The sequence below is a fragment of the Amblyraja radiata genome, chromosome 6, assembly GCF_010909765.2.
Source record: "Amblyraja radiata isolate CabotCenter1 chromosome 6, sAmbRad1.1.pri, whole genome shotgun sequence".
Taxonomy (NCBI): Eukaryota; Metazoa; Chordata; class Chondrichthyes; order Rajiformes; family Rajidae; genus Amblyraja; species Amblyraja radiata.
Window position 1 is genome coordinate 92,237,985 of NC_045961.1, and position 17,912 is coordinate 92,255,896.

A 17,912-nucleotide genomic window follows, 5' to 3' on the forward strand; every position below is an offset into this window, starting at 1 on the left:
TTAGGTACAGAACTAGAGTTTGACCTGGCTACTTCTGAAATACATTATTTTAATCTTCCTTTCAAAACGACAATGGTTTTCATGTTCAAAGTAGTTCAAAACAATCAACTAGTTAATGCAAGCAACATCTCAACAATACGTTGGTGTCTAATGGTAAAATCCTTAGGATTTCAGTAGCTGTCTTGTAGAACATACAGCTTTGTGTATGCAGCTAGGTAAGAATCCATCTTTGAGAGCATAGTAACTGTGTAATTGATGAAAATTAAGGGAAATGTTCTAGAGAAAAGGTTGTCAGCTCTGTTGTCAGATCCCAGAATTTTAAATAAAAATGTTCTTTTGGTGCTTAATCTGTCTGGGATAATTCATAATCCAGGTATGAGATTTTGATTATTTTATTTAAGAGTGCTGAGCCTTTAGAACAAATGTAATTTTCCATTTTTATTAATTGAATCAATGTATGTTGTGCCAAAGAGCACTGCTGTTCATTGTTGCAAGGATGCCTACTCTTGGCAGAATCATTCCTTCCACGGTCTTGATCTTTCTGAATCTCAAAACCTTAGAATGCTTACAGAGAATTTAGTGCTTTCTTGAAGCTTGGCCATGATAAAAAGTGGGCTAGTCATATAACAATCACATCCACATCATGAAGTTTTCCCTTTTTCATTAACTATCTCCTTGGAAACACAAAATGATTATTCTTTTCCATAAATGTTAAATTCTGGCCTGTTTTTGTGATACAAATCCATATCCATAACTAACCTCAATGAGACTATCAGATTAATTTTGAGTAGAATCCTTGTAGCCATCAGAGCTTTTGTTTGATAGTAATGGTATTTGGTTGGATTTGACTATGGATGCACTGATTTTAGGAGAGATCAAATATCGATTTTCAGAAGGCATTTGACAAGATGTCACATTGGAGGTTGATGCACAAGACAAGTTCATGACATGTGGAGAAGTGTGTTAGCATAAATTGAAGATTGGTTATTGCATAGAAGGCAAAGAGCCAGAATAAATGGATGTTGTCAGGCCCGAAGGATCTAACTAATGGAGTGCCCCCAGGATTAGTTCTTGGTTCTCCATTATTTATGGCCATTATTACTGACCCAGAGGAGGGGGCTGAGTGTAAGGCATCCAAGTTTGCCAATGACACAAATAGCAGGGAACACCTGTTGAAATGAAGTTATTTGAACACTATAACGATATAGACTGGCTGACTGGATAAAAAAATTGGCAAATGGAATTTGAGAAAGTGAAAGGTTGTGCACTTTGGTAAGAGGAATCTAAAGACATAACTGGTATCTCAGCAAACGAGAGGGAGATCTGGGTGTTGTTCACAAAGCATAAAAATAAATAGAAAGAATTGTTACAATTTTACAGGGTGCAAATGAAACCAAAGCTGGAATTCTTTGCACCATTTTGGTCACCTCATTTAAGAAAGGATATTCTGGCATTGGAGCATTCCATTAAGGGGCTGTCCCACTTGGGCGACCTAATTGGCGAGTTTAGGAGAGTTTGAAAAAATGATATGTTGAAGACCTCCTTCGACTATGTAGAAGACCTCCTTCGACCCCCTTTGACTATGTTGAAGACTAGCTACGACTAACTTCGGGAAACTTGGACACAGAATAATGGAGAGTGAAGACGACCTCCCTTCGACCTCCCTTCGACTCTGATGAAGACTATCTGCGACTACCTTCGACTACCCTCGATTACCTACGACTAACATGCCGACTTACTACGACTAAACCTACGAGTAAAAAAGTATCGATTTTTTCCATGGCAACCTTTTTTTACTCGCGAGCATTTTTTTAACATATTGAAAAAAACGGCGCGACCTAGATGAGAACTCGAGTACACGGAGACCACTCTCATGCATGAAGGAGAGTTACGAAGACCTCCTACAACCTCGTGTCGACCATGCTGCGAGTATGAGTCGAGGGCAAACTCGCCAGAACTCGCGGATTAGGTCGCCCAAGTGGGACAGGCCCTTTAGGTAGACTCGGTGACCGTTTCGCATAACACTTGCACTCAGCCCACCAAGGCCTTATTGACCTTTCTATCCTGGGCCTCTCCCATTCGCAAAGCATCCCACTAGGCTAATTCTTGGGATAAGTGGGTTGTACTCCTACGAGTGGCTAAAGAGGTAGAATCTTTTTTTGCCATTTAGATTGATGTTAATGGATCATGTTAGATCCTGAGAGGACATAATAGGGTGGACATCTGCATGCTTCCACTTGTGGGAGAACTCTGAAGAGGGGACATAATTACAAGGTTATGGATTGGTCATTTAAAACCAAGTTGTGTAGGAACCTCTCATAGAGAGCGTGAATCTCTGGAATTCGCTTATTGAGAGTGTTGTGGTGTATTGATTAGTAGGACTGGATGTTACAATCCCTAAGGTTCTTCACCACAATTGACACCCGGTATTTTTGGGGGTGACCATTAGGTGAATTTGCTACCAATCAGAAACATCTTCAGTTGTGTACCTCAACGTCACTGGGTGTTTCGGCCTTTTATCACAAGACACCCTCAGTCGAGGCAGGCCCACCGCAGGGTGATCAGCCCTGGGTGTGTGTCTTATGGTTAGCCTCTAGATGGTCACGTGGCAGCCCAGACAGCATCTTTTCTCTTCATATATAGATAGATTATTAGGGCTGTTTATAAAGAAATTCGATACATTTTTGAATGTTCTAGATATTGTAGGCAATGGGGGATGGAGACCAAACAGGTGAAACTAAGGGCAGATTAGCTGGGATCATGTTGAACGATAGGGGAAAACTTGCAGGGCCTAGTGATTGACCCCTCCTTCTATTTTTCTTATGTTTCAAGAGGAGGTGGAAGATCTCAGGCTGCGGCCCAGGATCCCCTAACACCTGGGCCTCATTTAAATACTGTCCACCTAGCTGGCGAGGGAGTAATGATGTGGCTAATTGGCACAGGCAGAATTTGAGATGGGAACACAAGGGTACTGGTGCTTAAAGGTGTGATCATTGATGCATTGGTATTGTTGGAGGTAGCAGGAGTAGGCAAGATCCTCAGATCATGCTGATAACTGTAGGAAGAACTCTGGTCTATGGTTGGACATGCATTCCTCCTGCTGCTGACACGCAAGGATTCTACAAGGAAATTAACTATAAATATTTATCTTGCTTCCTTTGCTGACTGCTGGCATGCCTTGGTGGCTTTATTCCTTTTAGGTCAAACTTTTTAATTAAAGTAGATCAATGTTTCTTTATTGTCACCCATGTGCAGCACAGTGAAATTGCGCTGCACAACCACTAATGCACAGTCTTCATATTTTGGTGCTGTTACCAAAAAAACAAACAGTCCAAAGTCCATATGTTGGAAGTACCAGAGCATTCCCAATCCTGTAGTATTACCTCACTGGTTATGTTGCCTTCAACTTTTGAACCTCTGGTTGATCTTCACCTGATAAAGTTAATATGATGGAGTAGAAAGAATATTATGCAGATATATTACATAGAAACCTAGAAACATAGAAAAGTGCAGGAGTAGGCCATTTGGCCCTTCGAGCCTGCACCGCCATTCAATATGATCATGGCTGATCATCCAACTCCGTATCCCGTACCTGCCTTCTCTCCATACCCCTCGATCCCCTTAGCCACAAGGGCCACATCTAACTCCCTTTTAAATATAGCCAATGAACTGGCCTCAACTACCTTCTGTGGCAGAGAATTCCACAGATTCACCACTCTCTGTGTGAAAAATGTTTTTCTCATCTCGGTCCTAAAAGACTTCCCCCTTATCCTTAAACTGTGACCCCTTGTTCTGGACTTCCCGAACATCGGGAACAATCTTCCTGCATCTAGCCTGTCCAACCCCTTAAGAACTTTGTAAGTTTCTATAAGATCCCCCCTCAATCTTCTAAATTCTAGCGAGTACAAGCCGAGTCTATCCATTCTTTCTTCATACGAAAGTCCTGACATCACAGGAATCAGTCTGGTGAACCTTCTCTGTACTCCCTCTATGGCAAGAATGTCTTACCTCAGATTAACCTTAAACGTATGGCAGTCCTGCCAAGCAGGTAGAGTTAAAGTGATGAATAGACGCAGGCCATGTTTATCAATCAGTAATTGCATAGCCACTCACTATTTTAGTCAAGATGATTTTGCCTTCAAATATGACCGGGGACCTACTAACTTGGTCAGAATACATATATTTGTCAATGCCAAAAAATTTTTGTTTTAATTTCACAAACAAACTTTATTCAGAATTTCAAAAAAATAAAATTAAAAAAAATCATTCTTAGTGTCTATATATCGGCACAGCTGGTAGAGTTGCTGCCTCACAGCACCAAAGACACGGGTTCAATCTTGACCGAAGGTGGTGTCTCAGTGGAGTTTTCCCTGGGCTTCCCCTGGGTGCTTCAGTTTCCTCCCATGTCTCAAAGACACGCAGGCTTGTTGGTTAATTGGGCTCTCTAAATTACCCCCAGTGTGTAGAGTGGATGCGAAAGTGGGATAACATAGAACTAGTGTGAAAGGGTGATCGATGATCGGCATGGACTCGTTAGGCTGAAGGGTCTGTTTCCATGCTGTATCTCTAAACTAAACTAAAAACTAAACATTCAATATTGCTTGTCCTGGGGTGATATCCCTTCCCTGACAGACTCGCCCCCTAAATGACTTTATTTTTATTAACTTATTCATAATCATATATCATGGTCTGATCATTGCTGGCAAGGACAGCCCTAATGCCCTAAATAAGGGGATGGTGAGCTGCTGCCTTGAGCTGCCACATTCTTTCTGGTGACCTATCATTCCTTTGGTGAATATTGTAGGTGTTGACTTGTGTTTCACAACCATTAACATGGATTGACCTAGTGACTTTCATCTCTCTTGCAGGATATGTGAGTTGGATGACCTGGGTGAGCTATCACCATGTTGGGAGAATCTTCGACGGCAAATAGTTACCCAGTACCAAACTCTGATAATAAATTACCAGGAGAACTTAACAGAATTGCACCAATATAAAGGTTGACCCAAATTTATTACCTTTAATTAATTAATGTTAAATGACATTTCTCGAACTCCTAATAACCCCTGCATTCGCTCTCTCTCCAACCCTCCCCCCACCCAAGACGCACCAGCTTCTCGTTCTCAACTAGCAAACAGCTAACAATGGCCTGTTTCAATTAACATTGTTACTTTTCTGCAAATCTTTCATTCATTTGTTCTATATCTCTCGACATCACCGTCTATATCTCTCGTTTCCCTTTCCCCGGACTCTAATCTGAAGAAGGGTCTCAACCCGAAACGTCACCCACTCCTACTCTCCAGAGATCCTGCTTGACCCGCTGAGTTACTCCAGCGTTTTGTGTCCATCGTTGGTTTAAACCAGCATCTGCAGTTCCTTCCTACACATTTTCTATTGTTTGTGCTCATCGAGGTGGGGTTCTCAAGAGCAGGAAATATTGTCATGTTTCGGCGAGACCAAGAGTACACTCAGTGATCGTGACCTTATTGACCTTTCTGTCCTGGGCCTCTTCTATTGGTAGAGCGAGGTCACGCAAAAACTGGAGGAACAGCCTCTCATGTTCCACTTGGGTAGCTTACATCCCAATGGTATGAACATTGAAATCCCCGATTTTACACAACTACACGCCACCTCCATTTCTTTACCGCTTTCCCTCTCTCTCCTGTGCCCCACTTGTACTTGCATCTATTTCACCTCTACCACTCCCTTTCCACCTACATTCATTTCTCTAGCTTTACAATTTGCAGTTCTTCAATCCAATTGTCTTACACCTTCTGTCTTTTCATCTCTGGCCTTTGTCCAACCACCTGCTGATCAAACCCTCCTCCTCACCCTGTATCAACCCATTACCTGCCAGGCTTTGTCCAACCCCTCCACTTTTCCAGCTTTCTCCCCCCCCCCCCCCCGCCCACCAAATTCAGAAGTAGGGTCCCGACCCAAAATGTCATCTTTCCATGTTCCCCAGAGATGCTGCCTGACCTGCTAAGTTACTCCAGCGCAATGTGTCTTTTTTTGTTAAACCGCATCTGCAGATTCTTGTTTTGCCATGTTTGTTGTATTGACTTGACTTAAGATGTTTGATTGTAGCTATTTCAAAGATAAGTTTGGTTTGTAGTGCTACAGCAACATCAGACACCTCTCTTTTATTTCTGTGTACTAGTCTTCTTGTCTACAAATTTCTTCCTTGTTTTCTGTTCAAAATCACTATTAGTTTGGGAATAATTTTATATAACTATGTCATGTACATCAATGATCTGGATGAAGGTGTGGTAAATTGGATTAGTAAGTATGCAGATGATACTAAGATAGGTGGTGTTGTGGATAATGAAGTAGATTTCCAAAGTCTACAGAGAGATTTAGGCCATTTGGAAGAATGGGCTGAAAGATGGCAGATGGAGTTTAATGCTGATAAGTGTGAGGTGCTACATCTTGGCAGGACAAATCAAAATAGGACGTACATGGTAAATGGTAGCGAATTGAGGAATGCAGTTGAACAGAGGGATCTAGGAATAACTGCATAGTTCCCTGAAGGTGGAATCTCATGTAGATAGGGTGGTAAAGAAAGCTTTTGGTATGCTAGCCTTTATAAATCAGAGCATTGAGTATATTGAGTTGGGATGTAATGTTAAAATTGTACAAGGCATTGGTGAGACCAATTCTGGAGTATGGGGTACAATTTTGGTCTCCCAATTATAGGAAGGATGTCAACAAAATAGAGAGAGTACAGAGGAGATTTACTAGAATGTTGCCTGGGTTTCAGCAACTAAGTTACAGAGAAAGATTGAATAAGTTAGGTCTTTATTCTCTGGAGCGCAGAAGGTTAAGGGGGGACTTGATAGAGGTCTTTAAAATGATGAGAGGGATAGACAGAGTTGACGTGGACAAGCTTTTCCCATTGAGAGTAGGGAAGTTTCAAACAAGAGGACATGACTTCAGAATTAAGGGACAGAAATTTAGGGGTAACATGAGGGGGAACTTCTTTACTCAGAGAGTAGTAGCTGTGTGGAATGAGCTTCCAGTGGAAGTGGTGGAGGCAGGTTCGATTTTATAATTTAAAAATAAATTGGATAGGTATATGGATGGGAAAGGAATGGAGGGTTATGGTCTGAGTGCAGGTAGATGGGACTAGGGGAAAATAATTGTTCGGCACGGACTTGTAGGGCCGAGATGGCCTGTTTCCGTGCTGTAATTGTTATGGTTATAAATATTTAATGGACAATAGAGTAGCCAGTCGAAGTGGGGCCATGTTGAAGGCTGCTAAGCCACAGTTCACAAAATAGTCAACTGTTCAGATATGTAAACCTCTGTCTTTGTAATTAAATCATTGCATTCATGTACTGTATAGTGAGCTGCTAATTTGGAAAGTCCTTTTCAGTTTACTTTTAAATATTTTTAGCTTTTTCATTATTTTTTACAATCCTTGTTATCAGTTTTGAAGTATGCTTTCTTAAATAAATAAGTAAACTGCAGATTGGTTTGTACTGGTTCATCCCATCTGTTGGGCACTAACATTACCTTTCCCTTTGAGGAATTGTGTCATTTTTGCATTGACAGTTGACTTAATTCCGAAAGATTTATTATTTTATGATTTGAGGTCAAACTATATTGTTTCCACAGGTCCGTCTTTCAAAGCAAGCAGTTTAAAAGCTGTGAAGAAATTAGAATTTGTACCCACTAATTTGCACATACAGCGGATGCGGGTTCAAGATGAATCTGCCGCAGGTAATTTGATTAAAGTATTATACTTTTAAACATTGCGACTACATTTAAATCAAAGAAAGTAATGCCCCTGTCCTACTTAGGAAACCTGAACGGAAACCTCTGGAGACTTTGTGCCCCACCCAAGGTTTCCGTGCGGTTCCCGGAGGTTTTTGTCAGTCTCCCTACCTGCTTCCACTACCTGCAACCTCCGGCAACCACCTGCAACCTCCGGGAACCGCACAGAAACCTTGGGTGGGGCGCCAGAGGTTTCCGTTCAGGTTTCCTAAGTGGGACAGGGGCATAACATTGTTAACTTTTGTGTTTATTTAATTCAATTTTTACTTCACTATATTTTGCTTTTTTTGATGCATATTGTTTTAGTTACTCGCACCTTCATGGTCCTTAGCATAGTTCAAAGCAGGTCCATCTTTGAAACCTGTGCAGGTTTTTTTTGTCGGGTGCTTCATAGAAGACTGACAAATTGGTTGGAGGCAAAATTGGTTGGAGGAATGTATATCTACCAATACCAATCATCCGAGGCTGGCTACAAAAGCTTTATATTTAAAAAAAGTCCAGATGTTGCATGGGAATTTCCAACACAGAAATTGGTTATTTAACCTGAAAGCCCTGTCCCACGGTACGAGTTCATTCCAAGAGTTCACCCGAGTTTGCCCTGATTCGAACTCGGAGATTTACGGTAATGGCCATTCGTCGGTACTCTGGGCTCCCGTGGACATTTTTCATCATGTTGAAAAATCTTCACGAGTCTTCCCGTGCTTACCTGCCGTTAGCGAGTCTTCCCAAGTACCTGCCGTTAGCGCTAAGAGACATCCCTGAGCTCCGACGTACCCGGTACGTTCATTCTCTGTGCTTACCACGAGTTTGATTTTTTTTAAACTCGGGAGAGCTCTTGGAATGAACTCGTACCGTGGGACAGGGCTATTACTGGTCAGCAGTGGGGTTCACAATCCACGTGAACCTCTTCTCAACTACTATATCTAATCCATCTCCCCTGCTGGATCTTGCCCTTCTCCCTCATGCACGTAAAGGCATCTAACCAACTCTTCTTAACCGCCCTGTAAGGTAGAAAACGCCATGTTCTATTTTTCAAACTCTTTATTTGATTTCTTTATAACTTCTTTTCATGGTCATTATTTTGGAATTCTGGAACAGATAAAAAAACTCAGATAATTCCTGACAATTTTAAAGCCTTGAAGTGCAGGAGGCTAAGGCCTGGTCTTGTAGAGGTGTTTAAAAGATAGCGGAGTCACGGGTTATGGAGAGAAGGCAGGAACGGGGTACAGACATACCCGAAACGTCACATATTCCTTTACTCCATAGATGCTGCCTCACCCGCTGAGTTTCTCCAGCATTTTTGTCTACCTTCTAGTACTAAATAATATTTCCAGAATTTAAATGTAATTTGGAGTGTGTTTTATTTTTCATTTTGAACCCACTTTGCAGATTTTCAAGTTTTGAAACATGGTTCTTAAACAAACAATCACCTAATTTATCCTCTCTTTTGGATGCTTAGCCTTTCCTATTGAGGACATTTCTAATTTTTGTGTTGACCCTTTTTGGAACGGTTGATATAAGGAGTTTAATTGATGGGGATGTGCTAACATACCAGGTTTATTTTTCCATTGATTCATTCTGGAGATGTGGATATCATTTATTACCCATTCCTGATGCTCTAAAGTTGAACAGCAGGAGTCAGCCTTGTGTCTTTTATGGATCTGCGTTCGACTGTTGACCATATTTGGTAAGGCAAGCAGATATCCACCCTTTTCAATGCTCACAAACGCTTTTTTCTCCCGCAACAAGGCAGTGATTTTGTACTAAGCGCTACTGACGTTTGCTTTAAAAAAAAACAAGTTTAAGAATAAGGGGTAGGCCATTTAGAACTGAGATGAGGAAAAACTTTTTCACCCAGAGAGTTGTGAATCTGTGGAATTCTCTGCCACAGAAGGCAGTGGAGGCCAATTCACTGGATGTTTTCAAAAGAGCTTTGGATTTATCTCTCAGGGCTATAGGAATCTAGGAGTATGGGGGAAAAAAAGCAGGAATGGGGAACTGATTTTGGATGATCAGTCATGATCGTATTGAATGGCGGTGCTGGCTCGCAGGGCCAAATTACCTACACATTCACATATGTTCTATGTTTCTAAGTTAAAAGCATCTGAATTTAATTAAAACGTAAGAATTTGAATTTAAGTTCCCCAGCTGCCATGGTGAGATTCTAAATCGTGTGCCCTATAGTCTTTTATTCTAGTTATAACATTTGGAACCCTTTTGAATCTAAACGCTATTTCTGTTGAACCTCATCTCCCTATTCACTGCTTCGCAATCTTCTTTATGTCACAGATCAGACCTACGACATTATTACTATTGGGGCACCAGCAGCCCACTGCCAAGCCTTCAAAACTGGTGGCTTAAGGAAACTTCTGGTCAAGTTTGTGGAAGCCAAGAAAAAGTAAGTTCAGGATAATTAAAAATCTATTCTTTAAAGGACATTGCTTACTTTTTTTCATTCTAGTCAGTTGCAAATTGTAACATGACTTTTGGTCACGGCATGGTGTTCTGTTTCATCCTTTGTTTTATTTAATTCAGCAAAAGTAAAATGAGGACCATAAACATTATTAGTCCTAAAGGCTATAGTTGATATGCGATAGAAATTGGATTAAATAAAAATATTGCCATTCTTCAAATCATATGTGGAATTTAACTCCTGGTAAACCACCCAGATATAGTATACATGGAAATTGATACTTGCTGCAGAAACTCTCCTTGTGCTCATATAAACTCAAGGTTGCATATAGTCTCTTTTTCATATGGTATCTTGGGAAGAGGATAATGTCGACCTATGAAGAATGCAATTTGTGATCTTATCAAAAAATGTCTACTCTAATAATATTTAATATAGGGTAACCAGATTAATTATTTTCTATAACAATTGATTAATTATTTTCGTTGTACAAAACAAGTACACAAGCAAAGCATGTAATATATTCATAAAACTACAGGAAAGATTTGGGTGCTTACTATGTTTTCTCTCTGCTGCCATCTACCTGTGAAGCATATTATGTGTTTATTCTGGTGGGTATTTTTTAAATTAATTTAAATTAGTACTTAGACAGAAATGGGAGATGTTATTGAATCACTAATTGTGACAAACAAGAGAACAGTATTCTGCATCTTAACTTGATAATCAAGAAAGATTTCTGTCAACCTATTGCATCCAGTTAAACCACTGCTAGTATTGTGATAAGCTTACACAAATCTCAAGAGCTCTGGATATAAATGATAAAAGTAATATAACGGATTACAATTTTAAGTACCATATGTACCTAAACTACACCGACTCGCAAGTTTTCTTGTTTTGATCTCAGCCTTTGAGCTGGGCGAGACCATGCTAGGTTGTGGTAGGGTTTATTCTAAATCAGAAATAAATGACCAGTGTTCCTGCTGGTAAAATCCACCCAGAGACCACATTTGAACTGAGTGCTATCCTTTTGAAAATGGCTGCTGAGAGCTTTGCATGAGCAATGGCTTTTTGAGAGGTTCGAACACCAACTTACTCCTTTGAACCTGAAGGAAAAAGGTTGAGGAAGAAGAAATCAATTGTTATAGAAATTGGAACCGGTGAAATTGGATTTAATAAAAATATGGCCATTCTTAAAATCACACACAAGTTTTAAATTGCCATCATTTCAAGAAGAATAACATTTAGTTTCAATGCATCCACATTCAGATTGATAGCAGTTGAACTCTTTCAGTCTGAAGAAGGGTTTCGGCCCGAAACGTTGCCTATTTCCTTCACTCCATAGATGCTGCTGCACCCGCTGAGTTTCTCCAGCACTTTTGTCTACCTCTTATTAAACTTACTGCCTCTATACCAAGTAGCATCGAGTAACACCAAAGTCCATAAAAACTCCATTCACCTTGTGTCACTGAGCCTGTGAATACAGACTGGGCAAGGGGATAGATTAATATTTGACAAAAGTGTGGAGTTAATTTCACTTGTCCTAAGTTTTAGTGTACAGTTTGTTTTTGTTAATTATGGTTGTTACACTCTTATGCAATTATTTTTGTTCTGCTTGTTTTACTCTTTTATTCTCTTCAGCGTTTATGAGGAGGGTTGGTGAGTTTTTGGCTGTTGACAGCTGAGATTATTTGTTTGATTTCCACATCCATTTTGCCTCCAGTTTCATTTTCTTTTCAAGCCAAAGTGTGTCTTCCCTCCCCCTGCCTTCCCCCATTGAAAATACCATAAACGCCCTCATTCAAGCACTAACCCAAGTCTGTGTACAATTCCACCTTTAACTGTGGGGCATATGGAGCTCTGCCATTAGCCATGTGATCCTCAGAGCTCTGTCGTTAACCATGGGGCGTCTGAAGCGCCACCTTCAACCATGGTGTGTCTGTTGCAGATGCCAGAGTTTCGTAATGTTACCATATAATCTAAAATGTCTGTGTCCCTGTGTCTCGGTGCTGTATCGTAATACACCGTGTCTCTCACTCAACTAAGCTCGAAACCAACTATCATGCATGCATCAAAGTATGAATGGAATCTTAAAAGTTTGTACAAAACAAATGTAATTTGTCGTAACCACATGTAATTCTCAAGATTGACTTTGGGTGGACTCTTACTAGTTGTACAACTTTTAATTTCTACCCCAATTAACTGTCTCTTTCATGTTCCTCTTGAAGTTGCCTGTTCCTAATATTGGTTTATAATTACGTACCAAATGAGCAATAGCAGGTTGAGATAATCTGTCAGGTTTTATCTAGCACCCTTTCCCATATTGCGATGAACCATCCTTGTCGTGATCTAATTCCTCCCTCTCTTGTTGAATTTGAATACTTTCTGAACGTATACATGTGACGGACAAAATGGCTCGGCCTCCAATGCTGCCCTCTAATATGAGAGAGAACCTTTTTATCTGGTTTTATTTCAAATGGTTAATGTTGGTAGGTACATAATAGTAACTTTTCACAAAGAGATACACTCTGAAATTAATACCACTAACCTGGGTTTATAAGCATAATACAAGTGTTCTCCATCAGATACAGTCTTAACGAAAATAGATACAGTGCTATCCATAATGTCTGGGACAAAGACCCATCATTTATATATTTGCCTCTGTACTCCGCAATTTGAGATTTGTAATAGAAAAAAAATCTCACAAAGTGCACATTGTTAGATTTTAATAAAGGCCATTTTTATACGTTTTGGTTTCACCATGTAGTAATTACAGCAGTGTTTATACATAGTCCCCCTATTTCAGGACACCATAATGTTTGGGACACTGCTATGTCATGTAAATTAACGTAGTCATGTTTAGTATTTTGTTGCATATCCTTTGCATGCTTGAAGTCTGCAATTCATGGACATCACCAGTTGCTGGGTGTCTTCTCTGGTGATGCTCTGCCAGGCCTGTATTGCAGCCATCTTTAGCTTATGCTTGTTTTGGGGGCTAGTCCCCTTCAGTTTTCAGAATTTAGAAGATTGAGGGGGGATCTTATAGAAACGTACAAAATTCTTAAGGGTTTGGACGGCTAGTTGCAGGAAGATTGTTCCCGATGTTGGGGAAGTCCAGAACAAGTGGTCACAGTTTAAGGATAAGGGGGAAATCTTTTAGGACCGAGATGAGGAAAACATTTTTCACACAGAGAGTGGTGAATCTGTGGAATTCTCTGCCACAGAAGGTAGTTGAGGCCAGTTCATTGGCTATATTTAAGAGGGAGTTAGATGTGGCCCTTGTGGCTAAGTGGATCAGGGGGTATGGAGAGAAGGCAGGTACAGGATACTGAGTTGGATGATCAGCCATGATCATATTGAATGGCGGTGCAGGCTCGTAGGGTCGAATGGCCTACTCCTGCACCTATCTTCTATGTTTCTCTTCAGCACATAAAAGGCATGCTCACTTGGGTTCAGATCGAGTGATTGACTTGGCCGCTCAAGAATTGACCATTTTTTATCTTTGAAAATCTCCTTTATTGCGTAAGCAGTATGTTTGGGATCATTGTCTTGCTGTAAAATGAACCGCCGGCCAATGAGTTTTGAGGCATTTGTTTGAACTTGAGAAGATAGGATGTGTCTATACACTTCAGAATTAATTATGCTACTACCATCAGCAGTTGTATCATCAATGAAGATAAGTGAGCCAGTACCTTCAGCAGCCATACATGCCCAGGCCATAACACCCACACCACTGTGTTTCACAGATGAGGTGGTATGCTTTGGATCTTGGCCAGTTTCTTCTCCATACTTTGCTCTTGCCATCACTGATATAAGTTAATCTTCGTCTCATCTGTCCACAACACATTTTTCCAGAACTGTGATTGCTCTTGTAAGTACTTCTTGGCAAACTGTAACCCGGCCATCCTATTTTTGCAGCTAACCAGTGGTTTGCATCTTGCAGTGTAACATAGAAACATAGAAACATAGAAATTAGGTGCAGGAGTAGGCCATTCGGCCCTTCGAGCCTGCACCGCCATTCAATATGATCATGGCTGATCATCCAACTCAGTATCCCGTACCTGCCTTCTCTCCATACCCTCTGATCCCCTTAGCCACAAGGGCCACATCTACCTCCCTCTTAAATATAGCCAATGAACTGGCCTCGACTACCCTCTGTGGCAGGGAGTTCCAGAGATTCACCACTCTCTGTGTAGCCTCTGTATTTCTGTTCATGAAGTCTTCTGCAGACAGTGGTCATAGACAAATCCACTACTGACTCCTGAAGAGTGTTTCTGATCTGTCGGACAGGTGTTTGGGGGGTTTTCTTTATTATAGAGAGAATTCTTCTGTCATCAGCTGTGGAGGTCTTCCTTGCCAGTCCCTTTACGATTAGTGAGCTCACCAGTACTCTATTTCTTCTTAATGATGTTCCAAACAGTTGATTTTAGTAAGCCTAAGGTTTGGCTGATGTCTTTAACAGTTTTCTTCTTGTTTCTCATAATGGCTTCTTTGACTTTCATTGGCACAATTTTGGTCCTCATGTTGATAAACAGCAATAAAAGTTTTTATAGGTGATGGAAATACTGGAGAAAAGACTTGGTGCTGAGAGCTCACTTATACCTGCATTAAGGAGGCAATTAAATACACCTGAGCAATTACAAATGCCTGTGAAGCCATGTGTCCCAAACATTATGGTGCCCTGAAATGGGAGGGACTATGGTAAGTGGATTAGTAAGTATGCCGATGATACTAAGATAGGAGGGGTTGTGGATAATGAAATAGATTTTCAAAGTCTACAGAGAGATTTATGCCAGTTGGAAGAGTGGACTGAAAGATGGCAGATGGAGTTTAATGCTGATAAGTGTGAGGTGCTACATCTTGGCAGGACAAATCAAAATAGGAAGTACATGGTAAATGGTAGGGAATTGAAGAATGCAGGTGAACAGAGGGATCTGGGAATAACTGTGCACAGTTCCCTGAAAGTGGAATCTCATGTAGATAGGGTGGTAAAGAAAGCTTTTGGTGTGCTGGCCTTTATAAATCAGAGCATTGAGTATAGAAGTTGGGATGTAATGTTAAAATTGTACAAGGCATTGGTGAGGCCAATTCTGGAGTATGGTGTACAATTTTGGTCGCCTAATTATAGGAAGGACGTCAACAAAATAGAGAGTACAGAGGAGATTTACTAGAATGTTGCCTGGGTTTCAGTAACTAAGTTACAGAGAAAGATTGAACAAGTTAGGGCTTTATTCTTTGGAGCGCAGAAGGTTAAGGGGGGACTTGATAGAGGTCTTTAAAATGATGAGAGGGATAGAGTTGACGTGGATAAGCTTTTCCCACTGAGAGTAGGGAAGATTCAAACAAGGGGACATGACTTGAGAATTAAGGGACAGAAGTTTAGGGGTAACATGAGGGGGAACTTCTTTACTCAGAGAGTGGTGGCTGTGTGGAATGAGCTTCCAGTGAAGGTGGTGGGGGCAGGTTCGTTTTTATCATTTAAAAATAAATTGGATATTTATATGGACGGGAAAGGAATGGAGGGTTATGGTCTGAGCGCAGGTATATGGGACTAGGGGAGAATACGTGTTCGGCACGGACTAGAAGGGTCGAGATGGCCTGTTTCCGTGCTGTAATTGTTATATGGTTATATGGTATAAACACAGCTGTAATTTCTACATGGTGAAACCAAAATGTATAAAAATACCCTTTAATAAAATCTGACAAAGTGCACTTTAACCACATGTGATGTTTTCTATTACAAATCTCAAATTGTGGAGTATAGAGGCAAATAAATAAATGATGGGTCCTTGTTCCAAGCATTATGGAGGGGCACTGGTGCACTTAAAATTTACCTAGAAAATGACAAGAATACAGCAAGATTAAAACTCTGTATCTTTTTTTACATACTAATTTCGCAGGCTTAAAATTAACCGTATTCAAAGGAAACAAGTTTCAGATCGAGAGGCTAAGAGTTGTGTAAAATGATGCAAATTGTATCATTGTGATACTCAATGTATTTTCCAGAGCAAAGCAGAATGTTAAGGATGGATTGCAGAATTATTTATACCCTGACAAGCCGGGCTACAAAATTGTTGAAGATTTGTGACATCAAATTGGCACCGCCAATATCCCCTCATACCTCCCAGTCATGTTAATTCTAGGATTAAGAGATGCAAGTTTACCACAAGCTTTATAAATGATTTTCATTACAGCAATTACCTTGATATATCAGACATTAAACGTAGAAGTTCAGATAATATTGACGATGAATGAAACTTGAGTTTGATCTCAAAACTTGCAATAATAAATAAAAAGAGAAAATGCTGGATACATTCAACAGGTCAGACGGCATCTGTGGAAAGAAAAACAGAATTCATGTTTCAAGCTCAAGGTGCGGTGCCTGAACTGGGTAGAAGAGTGTGCAAACACAGACAAGTGAACATAAGAGTTGTGAGATGCCTTTGAGTTGTTTTCCTGAATTGTGTTTTCTCCTCCACCATTATTCACAAATCCCTTGACTGCATTCCATCTATTACGCTCTTCACTATACTATTGGACAGTTCACGCCCCCCATGATACTCACCTTCTACCCTTGTACTCAGCGAATCATTCTTTGCAATTTCCACTACCTTCAATGTGTTCTACCATCTTAGGGCCATGCAGCGATGAAGCAGCCCTTTCACAGCAAGGGTGTACCAACTATCAAGCAGCCATTTTATTCTCCCCGCACTCCCTTCAACTCTCACTCGCATTCTATCGCTCACTAACAATTGAGACAATTTACAGTGGTCATTTAACCTACTGACCTGCACATCTCTGGGAGCACCCAGATAAAGGGTCTGCACCCTGGGAGCACCCAGCCAATACACAGGGAGAATGTGCAAACTCCACAGACGGCAGTGGAGGTCAGGATCAATTTCCTGTTGCTACAGCAGTGAGGCAGCTGCTCTACTGGCTGTGCCACTCGGCGCACTTCCTTTCACTTCGAGCTTTTGAAAGGCACTGTTTCATTCATGATTTGCTGATCCACTCCACCATCGCTCACTTATTGGAATAACCATAGAAGATGAAACACAAGTTGTTTTACTTTTTCCCTTGCCAGTTTTCAAGGACCCATACAGTCCTTCCAGGTGAAGCACCAACTCATTGCACTTCAGTATTCACCATGTGGCCTTCTTTCCATTGGAGAAACCAAACGCATCTTGGGTGGCCATTTTGCAGAGCACCTACTTTTTCTCTGCAGGGGCAATTTTGATCTTCCTGTTACATGCAACCTTAATTTTCGCCCCTGCCCTCACTTTGGCCTTTGTCAATGGCCTCCTGCTCTTTTACGAAGAGATTCAAGTAAGCCTGAGAAACAGCCTCATTTTTCATTTGGTCCCATTACAGCGTTTCAAGTTAATGATCAAATTTTGCAACTTCAGCTAACTTGCCTTCTTTGTCTATCAGAATAGGACCGGTCATCCATCTGTGGTATTGTCCCAGCTTTTCCCCTCTTCAATAACGAATCCTGACATGTTGGGCATTTCCTGCAACTCTGCTTTTCACAACTATTACTTTCCTTGTTTTCTTTCCTTCCCTGGTTCTGTTGAATGGTCTTTGACATGAACATTGACCAATATGTCTCTTTCTACAGATGTTGCCAATCCAGCAATTTCAGTTTGTTTTAATTTCAGATTTCCAACATGTGTAGTTTAGTTTTGATTTTCACTTATTGCTTAAATTAGATGGCTAACTTTCCCCCAGT

General features: G+C 40.7%; 1 protein-coding gene and 1 long non-coding RNA gene across 12 annotated transcripts in view; both read left to right on the top strand.

Annotated features, from left to right (window-relative positions):
* inpp4a (inositol polyphosphate-4-phosphatase type I A) overlaps positions 1 to 17,912 on the top strand; it is a 161,596-nt gene that overhangs the window by 104,984 nt on the left and 38,700 nt on the right. For 8 of the 11 annotated variants that reach the window (XM_033023231.1, XM_033023232.1, XM_033023229.1 and 5 more), the window contains 4 exons: positions 4,869 to 4,999; positions 7,618 to 7,722; positions 10,066 to 10,174; positions 11,825 to 11,842. In XM_033023231.1, coding sequence (XP_032879122.1) covers positions 4,869 to 4,999; positions 7,618 to 7,722; positions 10,066 to 10,174; positions 11,825 to 11,842 — 363 coding nt within the window. The remainder of the gene's footprint in view (positions 1 to 4,868; positions 5,000 to 7,617; positions 7,723 to 10,065; positions 10,175 to 11,824; positions 11,843 to 17,912) is intronic. The other 3 variants (XM_033023234.1, XM_033023239.1, XM_033023237.1) reach the window with 1 other exon arrangement.
* LOC116974590 lies at positions 15,852 to 17,902 on the top strand. The gene is made up of 3 exons (XR_004412394.1): positions 15,852 to 16,000; positions 16,996 to 17,002; positions 17,893 to 17,902. It is a non-coding gene; the product is annotated as an uncharacterized LOC116974590 (long non-coding RNA).